Source organism: Meles meles, chromosome 8 (assembly GCF_922984935.1).
Source record: "Meles meles chromosome 8, mMelMel3.1 paternal haplotype, whole genome shotgun sequence".
NCBI lineage: Eukaryota > Metazoa > Chordata > Mammalia > Carnivora > Mustelidae > Meles > Meles meles.
Genome location: NC_060073.1, coordinates 12,607,862 through 12,623,302, shown reverse-complemented (window position 1 = coordinate 12,623,302; position 15,441 = coordinate 12,607,862). Strand labels below are relative to the sequence as shown.

Here is a 15,441-nt window from a genome sequence, read left to right as displayed (position 1 = left end):
CTCCCCCTCTCTCTGCCCTTCCCTCCCTCTTTTCCCCCCTTAGGTGATACCATTCTCTAAATAAATAAATAAATAAATAAATACTCCATTTAAACACAGTATTTATGTGTCTTTAAATAAAACGTGCCAGTTAAACACGCACTTTTATTTAGAATTATGTCACTTTTCTTTAATATTTTTTTCTCATTTTATTTATTTTTTCAGTGTAACAGTATTCATTCTTTTTGCACAACACCCAGTGCTCCATGCAAAACGTGCCCTCCCCATTACCCACCACCTGTTCCCCCAACCTCCCACCCCTGACCCTTCAAAACCCTCAAGTTGCCCCAACCTCCCACCCCTGACCCTTCAAAACCCTCAGGTTGTTTTTCAGAGTACATAGTCTCTTATGGTTCGCCTCCCCTCCCATGGAACAAATAATCCTAAAATTTATATGGAACCAGAAAAGACCTCGAATAGCCAAAGGAATATTGAAGAACAAAGCCAAAGTTGGTGGCATCACTTTTCTTTAATATTTTACAGGGAATATTCAGCTAAAGAAACAATATTAGACATAAATTTATATTCTAACCTCAAGATTATTTTAAATCATTTTATTAAAAACTGCTTGTACTTGTTTACCTCTGACTTTACCACTGCCTTGTGTATGTGCCCTCATGTCCATGGACATACTTCTATATGTCTTTTTTCATGGGCTTGTTTGTCCTGCTGATTTACATGTATTTTGCACAACCAAGTGATAGAGAAAATGCATGTGAAACAGGTGAATAAATCTGCCCATTTTTTTGATATGATTATCTGTTTTGTGTGTGCTGAGTTTGAGGAGTTCTTTATAGATCCTGGATAACAACCTTTTGTCTGTACTGTCAGAATCCTAGAGGAGAACACAATCAGTAACCTCTTCGATATCAGCCACAGCAACTTCTTTCAAGATATGTCTCCAAAGGCAAAGGAAACAAAAGCAAAAATGAACTTTTGGGACTTTATCAAGATCAAAAGCTTCTGCACAGCAAAGGAAACAGTCAACAAAACAAAGAGGCAACCCACAGAATGGGAGAAGATATTTGCAAATGACAGTACAGACAGATACTAACTCTTAATCTCACATTTAATGTCTTTCTTATGGTTTACTTACTACCATTTATTTGTTGTGTTACTTGGCATTTAATGAGACATCACTGCTAAGTGAAAATTATGAGATTATTTCAGATGATTCACTTGATTATGGGAGCCAAGAAATCACTGTGTCCAAATATTGAAGTGCAAATACTTGGTGATAATGTAGATAAAAATATTTAAACAAAGAAGAAAATCAACTGTTCTTCTTGAAATGCATTATACATTTATTTAAAAAGTTTATGCTATAGATGATATGCTAAAACCACCAATGCTTAAAGAATTATCATATTGATACATTCTGACTCAGAGCTCTATTATTTTATTCATTCATTTATTAAAAATCTACTATGAAACAGATACCCATTTAGGTACTGAAGACTGTGTTGTAAAGAAAACAAATAAAGCAATATATTTCACAGAATTTAAATTCTAGTTGAGGTAAGCAAAGGAAACAAAAGCGAAAATGAACTTTTGAGACTTCATCAAGATCAAAAGCTTCTGCACGGCAAAGGAAACAGTCAAGAAAACAAAAAGGCAACACACAGAATGGGAGAAGATATTTTCAAATGACAGTACAGACAAAAGGTTGATATCCAGGATCTGGATATCAGATCCAGAAGAACCCCTCAAACTCAACACACACAAAACAGATAATCATATCAAAAAATGGGCAGAAGATATGAATAGACACTTCTCCAATGAAGACATACAAATGGCTATAGGACATGTGAAAAAATGTTCATCATCACTAGCCATCAGGGAGATTCAAATTAAAACCACATTGAGATACCACCTGACACAAGTTAGAATGGCCAAAATTAGCAAGACAGGAAACAACGTGTGTTGGAGAGGATGTGGAGAAAGGGAATCCTCTTACACTGTTGGTGGGAATGCAAGTTAGTGCAGCCACTTTGGAGAACAGTGTGGAGATTCCTCAAGAAGTTAAAAATAGAGATTCCCTATGACCCTGCAATTGCACTGCTGGGTATTTACCCCAAAGATACCCCAAAGATGTAGTGAAAAGAAGGGCCATCTGAACCCCAATGTTTATAGCAGCCATGGCCATGGTCGCCAAACTGTGGAAAGAACCAAGATGCCCTTCAACGGACAAGTGGAGAAGGAAGATGTGGTACAAATACATGAATGAGGGAGTATTATGCCTCCATCAGAAAGGATGAATACCCAACTTTTGTAGCAACATGGACAGGACTGGAAGAGATTATGCTGAGCAAAATAAGTCAAGCAGAGAGAGACAATTATCATATGGTTTCACTTATTTGCAGAGCATAACAAATAACACGGAGGACATGGGGAGATGGAGAGGAGAAAGGAGTTGAGAGAAATTGGAAGAGGAGATGAACCTTAAGAGACTATGGACTCTGAAAAACAATCTGAGGGTTTTGAAGTGGTGGGGGGGTGGGAGGTTGGGGGAGCCAGGTGGTGGGTATTATGGAGGGCACCCATTGCATGGAGCACTGGGTGTGGTGCAGAAACAATGAATTCTGTTACGCTGAAAAGAAATTAAAAAAAATTCTAGTTGGGGAACATGGATCATAAACAAGGAAACAAATAAATATACAAGAGATAAAGGTTTATAAGGATATGAAGAATAACACAGAGTGAAAAAACAGTGTACATAGTGAATAAAAAGGGGTTGTTTTATAAAGGTGGTCAGGAAAGCATTGTGTAATAGTGTAAAAATTAAGCAATGATCTTGAAGAAGTAAGGGAACATTCTGCACAGAGAAAAGCAAGTACAAATGTCCTAATCAGGAACATGATTGAAATTGTCAGATTTTGAAGAAATAGGAAGAAAATCATGCGAATGAAGTAGGGCAAAAGAATAAAGAGGCAACAAAAAATAATTTAGATCAACAGAAGAAACATGAAATATGAACATTAATCATTCAAAAGTATTTCCAGAAGCAAAATGTACATTACTAGTTTTCAGTGAGTTTTTAAGTACTGCGAGAACTGGTAATAATATCTGAAGAACTTAAAAAATACTTCTAGTCTTCCTCCATCTCCTCATACTCTGGCTGTGTTTTACCTTTTTGAAAAGTGTAATATGAGCATGTTAGTTCTATGTAATGACTCAGTTAAAACAGAAATATTAATTCACTTAAGATGCTATATGTATGCATCTCTTAATAAAATGAGCTCTCTAAAATCAGAACCTTTCATTGAGTAGTAAGTATATTATTTTCATTCTGAAGTTAGGACTCTTAGAAAAGAATTCAAATAAAGAGATGAAAAATACTGGAGATAAATTTCTATTCTAGTACATGAATTAAGCATTTAAATTATTATTATAAAACACTAGCAAAATTCCATTTAATTCTGGGAAGTTTCCTACTCTAGTGTGTATTTATCATCATAGGCACATGCATGCACTTCTGTTCATGGTCTCATCTATGCCCTTATTTTACGGGTTTCTGCTTTGATGCAGTAGAAAAATGCATGTAGAATAAATAAATAAATCCATATCCTGAATAAAGTTTTGATAATTAAGCCCTAAGACATCTTAGTCATTCTTATTCAGGCTTTTATTTGTACACATAATAATATTTGCTTTTATTTCAGGACAAAAGACTTTTGAAGAAGTTAGGCTACCACATCAGGGGCTTAATTTCACTATGGCCTTATTGTAACTAGATTAGCACACATTGTACAATGTTAAAACCACAATCCTAGAGATAATTTTGACTCTAAAACGGTCTTCATGAATGCATTCTTGACTTCCTTGTTCCTCATGCTGTAGACCACAGGGTTTAGCATGGGGATGACCATCGTGTAGAACACAGACACCATTTTGTCTGTGTCCATGGAATGGCTGGAGCTGGGCTGTAAGTACATGAAGATGATTGTCCCATAGAAGATGGACACAGCAGTGAGGTGGGAGGCACAGGTGGATATAGCTTTCTGATATCCAGTAGACGAGTTCATCTTCAGGATGGTGATAAATATGAATACATAGGAAATCAAGATAACCAGGAGAGCAAAAAAGATGTTGAAGCTCACAACATAAACAAGAACCAGCTCACTGACATGTCTATCAGAACAAGAAAGAACCATGACTGCTGGAACATCACAGAAAAAGTGATGGATTACATTGTTCATACAGAAAGAGAGACTAAATGTGTCTCTAATGTGGATAGAGGCATTCAGGAAACCACAGACATAGCAGCCTATGGCCAAACGAGCACACACACCTGTCGTCATGGTGGTGGTGTAATGGAGGGGTTTGCACACTGCTGCATAACGGTCATAAGCCATTGAGGCCAAGAGATAATTTTCCACAGTGGCAAAGGCTGCAAAAAAGAACATCTGAGCAGCACATGCATCGTAGGAGATGACCTTATCTTCTATAAGTAATCCAGCCATGACCTTGGGAGTGACAGCTGTAGAGTAACAAATGTCCACCAGAGACAGGTTACTGAGGAAAAAGTACATGGGAGTGTAGAGACGGGAGTCCAACAGAACCAGGAAGGTAATCCCCAAATTCCCAACCAGAGTGATGAGGTAGATGAGGGTGAACATTATGAAGAGGGGAAGCTTCAGTTTTGGGTCATTGGTTAGTCCCAGCAGAATGAACTGTGTCACTTCTGTCCTGTTCTCCATCAATGTTGAGAACCACTAATGCTCTGTGGCTACAAGAAGAAAGAAATGGGTGATAAACACAAAAACTTACAGTAAAAGTGTACATATAGTGTGTGTTATTTCATTAGAGCAATAACTTGTATTTCAAGATTGTCCAGATAAAACATTAGCTTGACAACAAATGTTAATGCACTAATTACATGTAGATTTACAAACTGTTGACTCTGAAGTAGGGAGCTTCTCCTCAATTCTAAAATTTTATAGATTTGTAAAATGAGGTGTAGAAAATTGACTAACTTGATCAAGATGACTTGTCCAGAATGAATACAGTTCACTTTTTCCAAGCCTGGTAAAAGCAGATACTTGCATGTTGCTGACTTACCAGGAACTGCCATAGACACAGTAAGTGTACAGATAGTCCCCAACTTACGATGATTTGACTTAATGATTTTTAGCTTGATAATGGTGCAAAAGTGATACACATGCAGTTGAAACCATACTTCAAATTTTGAACTTGTATCTTTTTCTGAGCTAATGATAGCCAATATGATCCTCTCTCCTGGTACTGGGCAAGGGCAGTAAACCACTGCTCCAGGTCAACCAGATGATCATGAGGTCTAACAACTGATACTTTTACAACCATCCTGTACCAGCTCAGCCATTCTGTGTTTCACTTTCAGTACTGTATTCAACAAATTTCAGAGATATTCAATGAGTCATTATTAAGTAGGCTTTGTGTGAGATAATTTTTTCCCAACTGTACATTAATGTTAAGAGCTGGAAACATAATTATGGTAGGAGAGGCTACACTATGATGTTCAGTAGGTCAGATGTAATAAATGAATTTTTACCTTATGATATTTTCAATGTACAATGGGTTTCTAGGGTCATAATCCCATTGTAAGTACAAGAATATCTGTATATTCATCACATCCTCTCAAGAACATTATGAGTTTGATTTGTTATTATGTTCATTTAAATTATGATGCACAGAGGAGTGCCTGGCTGGCTCAGTCAGTAGAGCCTGCAACACTTGCTCTTGGGATTCTAGAGTTCTATCGGGATTTATGAGTTCTAGCCCCATGCTGGGTATAGAGATTACTTAAAACTTTAACCAAAAAAGCTGGGAGGAAAACAAACTATGATGCTCAGAAGTTGAATAAATTTTTATATTTCAAATGAGTATTAATTGACAAACCATGCTACAGGCCAAGCCATCATTTGAGCCCACACTGAGTGGTTCCTAAGGTGATAGTCTAAACTGTATTTGAATCAAATTGAATTTAACTCAGTGCAATTGTTCATTGTCTCCATTGATACAAATTCACTGAGTTTTTCCAGTGAAGTATCCAAGATATATATGCATAGTAGATCTGGTGAGATAGTGGAGTAGTAGGGGCATCACAGTCAGCAGAGTCTATATGAGGGGAAGAAACAAAATCGGGTATAGAGGTTATGTTCCAGGATGAGGTGCATAACAGCCCTACTATCATTTAATAACAAGGAGCCATCAATCTTAATCTAACTTATCTGAACCTCCTATTTCCATCGACAATAAATAAATAAAGAAGACAGTAATGAGACCTATAATATAGCATTGTTATGAGAATAAAATAAGGTAGTACTTAAAAACTGATAAAATCTGGGTGATTAGCACAGTATCATAAGCTATAGTGTTATTGTTAGAATGGGATGATTGTGTTTACATTGCTTTGGGAAAAATGGGTGTCGTCCTGTAGGGCTTCAGGTGTGTGTGATGTATGAAGTCTTATAGTCTCTTTAATTTGCCTTTCTCACACACAAGGTCCTCAGAGGTTTTCTGTGATCTCCAGGATTTCTCCATCTGTTTTCACTTCATCCATGCAATTGGCTGTCCCAACAGGTCCACACAAGCTTTTTTTGCCTAAAATCTTCCTTGAAATCTATACATTAGCTTGGATAACAGTCCTCACCTGGATAACTCATTCTCTCATGACTGCCATCTTGCAGCAGAATCAGAGATCAAGGGTGACAGTTCCTTGTCTGCGGGCTCTCTTCAGCCTGCAGATCTGTTTTGGTAACAAGTGCCATATAATAAAATATTTCATTTGAATCTGATCTTCCATAGAACAGTACTATAAATCTGTTCACTTGCATTTGAAACATTGGAAGGGTATTCCTCTTCTGCTAACTACTAACATCTTCCGCCTAAACTTTGGAAAATTCCCTATACAAGCCTGTCTCCTGATAACATTTTTTTCCAACCTTAACACACGTGTCCACTTGGAGCCTAGTTTATGTTCTACAAGCAATAAGAAAGGCTTTATATGTCAATGCATGTGTGTATATGGTAGGTTGTATTGTTATTCCTCCTTCACCATTGTAGAGCATGAAGATTTGAGAAGTTCTGAGAAGCTCTAAAATTACACAGCTAGCCTGGGAAGGTGTCAAGATTCAAGAGTTAAATCCATGTTCTGTGTAATCAAAAGGTTTTGCTCTTAGCCAGTTGCTGTCACCATGTGTGGATGTGCTGGTGACAATAAGCTTAAGATTGTGGGGGGAAACTTTAAAATACCATTTGGATTTTATTAATTCATATTAGAAATTTTGTTGTAAAGATTATTTTGGGACATGAGCTGGGATCCATCAGTTGAGGATCTGACCCTTGATTTCAGCTCAGGTCATGATCTCAAGGTCATGAGATCGAGCCCCCTGTTGGCTCCATGGTCAGTCTGAGGTGCAGAATGTACTTTAGTTTTTCTCTCCCTCTCCCTCTGCCCCTTCCCCCACTCTTGCATGCTCTATAAATAAATAAATAAATAAATAAATAAATAATATCTTTAAAAAAGATTATTACACTCTTGCAGTTTTTTGTTTGTTTTGATTTTTTGTTTACATTGATGAGAGGCCAGCATTTAGAGAGCAAGATGTAAAAACCACTAGATTAATTAGAGAATCTTCTGTGGCTTTTTTGTTCATGTCCTTAGGAAAGAAGGATGATGGTCCTTAAGTACCAGTAAATTCCCTTCTGATGGAAATTTTGACATTTATACCCCAGTCTCACCTCAGTATTTTCAAAAACACTGAAGATACCTATTTCTGCCCCCAAAAGAACTTGAAGCAGGTAGAGGTGTCCCAAAACTTTTGCATGGATTACATTTCTAATAAAAAATGTTTACAGGATATAGATGCTCACTTCACTGCTGGGAGAGCAGGAAGAGCCATTTCTAAGCAGTGGCTCTGAATCAGAATCTCAGCTGCAGAATAACACCTAAATACTACTTTTAGGACATGGTCATAAGGCTCTAAGACAGGGGAAAATGGAAGCAAGAACATTAACATGTTTCAGTTCTGTACCTACCTTGCATTCCTTCTGTGTCCTTAGAGGGATCACTTACCTTCTTCTTATTTGTAAAATAAAGATGATAAGATTACCTCTTCCATAGTTCACAGACTTGTGTCTGCAATCAGAAGTAAGGGAGGGTCTGTAAAACATCTCCATAAGAAGTTATCATTTTCAAGTCAATGAATACAAGTTTTTTCTTGGGGAGTTTGGGACACATAGCAAATCCTGGGATAAGAGCTCTGTGCACTAGCAAATGAATAAATGATCACCAAAGAGGTTCAGCATGTAGACGGTTCTCTACAATGGTGACATGTGGAATTATATTGGGATTTCAATGGCTAGTGCATGGGGATGTGGAGAGAATTATAGAGACACAGAGCTTTCTGGGAATTTCCCCTGGGAGAATATTTCTAGCACCTCATCCCACTTTTCCAGGATGGAGGCAATTAAACTGCCTGTGGGGGCCATGCTGGTTATTTCATTGAACACACATGTTTATATATTACTTGTCATTTCTTGTCATTTTTGTCAGTTTATAATTACGTATAATTTCTGTACATTAGTATCCACAATCCCAGCGTATAGTTGTAAGATTTTGTCAAATTTATACCCAGTAAGCACCATCACCTAAGAAACTTCATGTGAAACTCTTCTGACAAACCCATTCTCTCACTCACTGTCCCTGACAACCAATATACTGTTTTGCCCAAATAAATTTGCCTTTTCAACAGTGTCCTTAAGTGTAATCCTAGAATATGTACTCTGAATCGATAATCTTTCATTTATCATTTGAGGCCTGTCCATATTATTTCCTGTGTCAGAGTGAAATACTTTCTACTGTCTGGTCATTACCAATTGTTTATCTTATTCTCAGTTGAAGAACATTTGTGTTGATTCCAGGGTTAGGTGATTACAAATAAAGCTGATCTAAACATTTGCCTAAAGGCTGCTTCCTGGTTGTCCTCATGACTTATGATCAGCCTACAGTGGTGTGTAAGCCCTTACATTACAACACTGCTCTGGCACCAACAAATGTGTGGAGACGTGGCAATCAGATGCTATGTCTGGGGCTTTCTTGAATCTGCCACCCACACTGGATTCAACTTCTGTCTTTCCTTCTGCCATTCCAATGTGGTCCATCACTTTTTCTGGGATATCCCCCCAATCCCGGCTTTTTTCTGTTCTGATGTCTATATAAAGGAGACTGTGCTTTTTTTTTTGTAGATTTCAATGTCTGTTTTGCCCTTATAGCTATCTTGACCTCCTGTCTGTCTATCTACATTGCCATCCTAAGTGTGTGTTCAACACAGGGACAGTTACTCTGCTGATTTCACATGACTCACTCATAAGACTGCATATCTTCTTTTTTTTCACAGAATAAATAAAAATTTAATAATTAATTAATTAAAAATTTCAAACATACAGAAAGTTTGAAAACCTCTATATCACCTATTTTCTACAATTAACATTTTGTGCTATTTGCTTTATCACATATCTGTCCTTTTACCCATTCCTCTACCCATCCACCAATCTGTCTTATGCATCTCAAAGTAGGTTGCAGACATCAAAACACTTGGCATTTCAGCATGCACAACATTAACTAGAGTTCAATACTTGTTCCTAGTGTTTCTAGAAAAAGTTCACAGTTAAACACAGAGATTTTGGATGTGCCATTAGGTGAGTTTTAACAAACATATCCACTTATGCAACTTAAATCCCCATAAGATATAAAACATTACCATCTCTCTAGACAGTTCCCTCGTGCCTAGGGTTGCCAGATTTAGAAGGAAAAAAAAATAGGGTGCTTTGTCAAATTTAAATTTCAGATAATGAAAGGATAATTTTTAGTGTATGCCCCAGCTACTACATGGGAAATACTTATCCTAAAATAGTATTCATTGTTTTTTTTTTTATTTTTTAATTTTCAGCATAACAGTATTCATTGCTTTTGCACCACACCCAGTGCTCCATGCAATACGTGCTCTCCCTATTACCCACCACCTGCTTCCCCAACCTCCCACTCCCCGCCCCTTCAAAACACTCAGGTTGTTTTTCAGAGTCCATAGTCTCTCATGGTTCATCTCCCCTTCCAATTTCTCTCAACTCCCTTCTCCTCTCCATCTCCCCATGTCCGCCATGTTTTTTGTTATGCTCCACAAATAAGTGAAACCATATGACACTTGACTTTCTCTGTTTGACTTATTTCCCTCAGCATAATCTCTTCCAGTCCCATCCATGTTGCTACAAAAGTTGGGTATTCATCCTTTCTGATGGAGGTATAATATTCCCTCGTGTATATGGACCACATCTTCCTTATCCATTCATCCGTTGAAGGGCATCTTGGTTCTTTCCACAGTTTGGCGACCATGGCCATTGCTGCAATAAACATTGGGGTACAGATGGCCCTTCTTTTCACTACATCTGTATCTTTGGGGTAAATACCCAGCAGTGCAATTGCAGGGTCATCGGGAAGCTCTATTTTTAATTTCTTGAGGAATCTCCACACTGTTCTCCACAGTGGCTGCACCAACTTGCATTCCCACCAACAGTGGAAGAGGGTTCCCCTTTCTCCACATCCTCTCCAACACACGTTATTTCCTGTCTTGCTAATTTTGGTCATTCTAACTGGTGTCAGGTGATATCTCAATGTGGTTTTAATTTGAATCTCCCTGATGGCTAGTGATGATGAACAATTTTTCATGTGTCTGATAGCCATTTGTATGTCTTCGTTGGAGAAGTGTCTGTTCATATCTTCTACCCATTTTTTGATATGATTATCTGTTTTGTGTGTGTTGAGTTTGAGGAGTTCTTTATAAATCCCAGATATCAACCTTTTGTCTGTACTGTCATTTGCAAATATCTTTTCCCATTCCGTGGGTTGCCTTTTTGTTTTGTGGTCTGTTTCCTTTGCTGTGCAGAAGCTTTTGGGACTTCATCAAGATCAAAAGACTGCATATCTTCTGCATGGTGAGCTGGACTGAAATGTTCAAGATGGACTTACATTTCTAACTGTTGACTCAGTTTACTCTCTAGCTCTTCTCTACAAGTTCTTTCATCCTCCAGAGGATGGACCAGATTTCTTATATAATATTTTCAATATGAAAGTACAATTGAATGGTTTCATGAAGTCTAGATGTTTAAATTTCACAACATTTTTTTCTGTCACATTATACTAATCAATGATGTCAAAGGACTGGCTCAGATTCAAGTATGAATCAAGCATGAAGAATGACTCGACCTCTTGAGGAAGAAAACTGCAAAGAATTTGTACCCATAGTTAATCTAGCACAATTAGAAATCAGGTTAAACTGTTGTAACTAAGAAAGCCAAAATATAGTGGCTAAAATAAGACAGCAATTTATTCTCAAATAGTGGAAGTTAATGCACTTCTGTAAGAACTATCTGTATAGCTGGTGTGTCTTGATCATTCTGGGGCCAGATTCAGTTCACAAAGTCTCTCCCTACCATCTCCGGCAGTGTTAAAAGTCTGTCCTCATCATAACTATTCTATCTGGAGGAGAGAAGAAAGAGATAGAAAGGATAAATAATTTCTTTTCAAGAAAGTGATAACAACAGCTGCATGCATTACTTCTGAGTACATTTCATTGACAAGAATTCATTAATAAGGCTACAAAAAACAATCACATAAACCAACTTCAAAATTTTATCCCTAGCTGCAAGGCAGTGTGCTTACCTGAAATCTCAATACTCTGGAAAAAGAAGTAATGTTTTCTGAGGAAAGTCAGGATACTCCCACACAGTTAGTAACTGAATCTGAACTTCCAAGACTTGGAGCCTTTTCGATACAAGGTCAGAGAGATGAGTAAACAGTGGAGGTGGATGGTGTCCTAGAAACCAAGTGATGAGAAATGTACCAAAAGGGAATGGATGTGTCAGAACAGCTAGTAGGTTAAGAAATATCAAGACTAAGAACTGGTGATAGGCCACAGTGATAGAAAGTTGGTGGGTGACTTTGAGTGGTTTTGGTTAGATGCTGGGGTAACATATCTCATTAAATGTATAGTCTACAATATAGCCCATGGTTATTCCTTCCTTTACATAGTTTCTAAGTATTTTCCCAACCTGCACAGTGAAGTAAATGTATGTTGTCTTTTCCCAGAGTAGCTAGGGGGATACGGCTTTGAGACTTTCAACTTTGAGAACAGATGTAGAGTCTAACAACATGATAGAAAGCCAAGGTTTCAGGAGATGACTGATAAGAGATATTTTCACAACAGATGATGCTTCATGAACCTGAGCATCAGTTAAAGCAAATGCCTACTTTGCAGCAAGTCATTGCTCTTGCCTTCACTTTCCCTCCATTTTGTCTGAGTACAAGATTATTGCATCTAGTTCTTTGGAAGAATGAAAGAGGGGGAAGTGGTCTGTGTCACCTTGGGGATAAGCAGCGTCGAGACAGGAAAAAAAGAGGCACAGGAGGAGGTGTGGTGCTTGAAGTGGTGAACAAGTGAGACTAAGACAGGGATTTGGTACAGGAACTGAGGGACAAAAAGAAACACACACACAGTCCCTACTCAAAGACACCTCAAAACCATTTAGGAAGGTACTCAGCCTCCTGTATCTAGTTGCTATTTAATCTACCAATTAAAGGAAACAAGACTAGAGGATTTGGTTTCTTTTTAGTTACAACTAAGAAGTTAGATGGGCTCTTTGGGGAAAGAGCTGATTGCTGGGTTGGGAGAACAGCACAGGAAGAGCCTGGAGCATCTTGTAAGATCAGAAAGTAAGGAGGAGCTCAGAAAACAAGAGGGTTGGATATATCAAAAGGAAACAAGAGTAAAACTGAAAGTGTTCCCAATGGCTAAAGATGGAACAATTTGAACAATAAAGTAAATAACATGGGACTACATTGTACCCCAAAATATAAAGCAGATAGATATAAGTCCATGCTGATAAGTAAGAAAATAAGTAAATAAATAAAATTTTCTTATAGAATAATTTGAAATAATATGCTTAGCCTTCCCTTAGGAGGTGCAGTGTAGTCCTTTCCACCATGAGTGTGGCCTGAACGTAGTTTCTAAAATATACAACATGCACGGGGAAAAGGTAGCATTACACTCAAGTACTTGGCAAACACTTGTCTGTTGGGAGAGCAGGAAGAGCCATTTCTGCACAATGGATCTGAATCACCTGGTTGAGGTGATAAAGGTTAAGATCCCCAGTGACAAGTCACGTTAGTAGTATGTGTTTCCAATCAGATGTGATAAGAACAGCACTTCTCATTCTCTCTCAGTATCTAAATCTCTATGTAACCATGACCAATAAAATGAGACAAACCTAAACTGAAAGACCCTCTACCAAAAAAAAAAAAAAACAAAAAAAAAAAAACAGAGAAATACTCCTCAAATATATTAAGGTATTAAAAATCCAGGAAAGACTGAGACACTTCTCATAGATCAGATGAGAATAAGGAGACAGGATAATATATGCAGGAAGATATATGGATCCCAGATTGGATCCTCTAGGAGCGAATGACATTAGTTGATAAATAATAATCTGAATGAATTCTTGAAGTTTAGATAATAGTAATGTGTCAGTGATGCTTTCTTCGCTTTGACTAGTGTATTATTATAAATTAAGATGTTAACACTAGGGGAAGTTGGGTGAAAGGTATGTGGGACTTATCTATACTATCTCAACAAACATTTTGAAAATACAAAATCATTTCAAATTTAAAGACATATTTAGAGTAATTATTTAAAAAAATGGTTCCAGAAGAGAAACTATTTTCATAGACTTCAGAGCAGATATTAGTGTTGTATCACACAGACCCCACCAATGTCAGCATGACCCTCTTAGGACATTCAAGCACAGGTTTGCAAGTCTTGAGAAGTTGAATGTTTCTAAAATTATGGAGATAGACAAGGAACATGTGTACAAATTCCTTTGGATAGTTTTACTATAAAATTGAGATCACCTAAAAGTTCATTTTCGCTTTTGTTTCCTTTGCCTCTGGAGACATATCTTGAAAGAAATTGCTGTGGCTGATATTGAAGAGGTTACTGCCTATGTTCTCCTCTAGGATTCTGATGGATTCCTGTATCACATTGAGGTCTTTTATCCATTTCGAGTTTATCTTTGTGTACGGTGTAAGAGAATGGTCGAGTTTCATTCTTCTACATATCGCTGTCCAGTTTTCCCAGCACCATTTATTGAAGAGACTGTCTTTTTTCCATTGTATATTTTTTCCTGTTTTGTCGAAGATTATTTGACCACAGAGTTGAGGGTCCATATCTGGGCTCTCTATTCTGTTCCACTGGTCTATGTGTCTGTTTTTATGCCAGTACCACACTGTCTTGGTGATCACAGCTTTGTAGTAAAGCTTGAAATCAGGTAACGTGAGGCCACCAGTTTTGTTTTTGTTTTTCAACATTTCCTTAGCAATTCGGGGTCTCTTCTGATTCCATACAAATTTTAAGATTATTTGCTCCAGCTCTTTGAAAAATCCCAGTTGAATTTTGATCAGAATGGCATTAAAAGTATAGATTGCTCTAGGCAGTATAGACATTTTTTTTTAATTTTTATTTGTTTATTTACAGCATAACAGTGTTCAATTGTTTTGGCATCACACCCAGTGCTCCATGCAGTATGTGCCCTCCCTATTACCCACCACCTGGTTCCTCAACCTCCCACCCCCCCCACCCCCCCGCCGCCCCTTCATAACCCTCTGGTTGTTTTTCAGAGTCCATAGTCTCTCATGGTTCATCTCCCCTTCCAGTTTCCCTCAACTCCCTCTCCTCTCCATCTTCCCATGTCCTCCATGCTCTTTGTTATGCTCCACAAATCAGTGAGACCATATGATACTTGACTCTCTCTGCTTGACTTATTTTGCTCAGCATAATTTCTTCCAGTCCCGTCCATGTTGCTACAAAAGTTGGGTATTCGTCCTTTCTGATGGAGGCATAATACTCCATTGTGTATATGGACCACATCTTCCTTATCCATTCATCCGTTGAAGGGCATCTTGGTTCTTTCCACAGTTTGGCGACCGTAACCATTGCTGCAATAAACATTGGGGTACAAATGGCCCTTCTTTTCACTACATCTGTATCTTTGGGGTAAATACCCAGCAGTGCAATTGCAGGGTCATAGGGAAGCTCCATTCTTAATTTCTTCAGGAATCTCCACACTGTTCTCCAAAGTGGCTGCACTAACTTGCATTCCCACCAACAGTGTGAGAGGGTTCCCCTTTCTCCGCATCCTCTCCAACACACGTTGTTTCCTGTCTTGCTAATTTTGGCCATTCTAACTGGTGTCAGGTGGTATCTCAATGTTGTTTTAATTTGAATCTCCCTGATGGCTAGTGATGATGAACATTTTTTCATGTGTCTGATAGCCATTTGTATGTCTTCGTTGGAGAAGTGTCTGTTCATATCT

The 15,441-nt window shown here is 37.9% G+C and overlaps 1 protein-coding gene across 1 annotated transcript; it reads right to left on the bottom strand.

The window, feature by feature from the left end:
* Positions 1–3,794: 3,794 nt before the first annotated feature.
* LOC123949202 (olfactory receptor 5B3-like) lies at positions 3,795–4,739 on the bottom strand. The gene has a single exon (XM_046016556.1). The coding sequence runs from the start codon at positions 4,737–4,739 to the stop codon at positions 3,795–3,797; it is 945 nt and encodes a 314-aa protein (XP_045872512.1).
* Between the last annotated feature and the right edge of the window lie 10,702 nt (positions 4,740–15,441).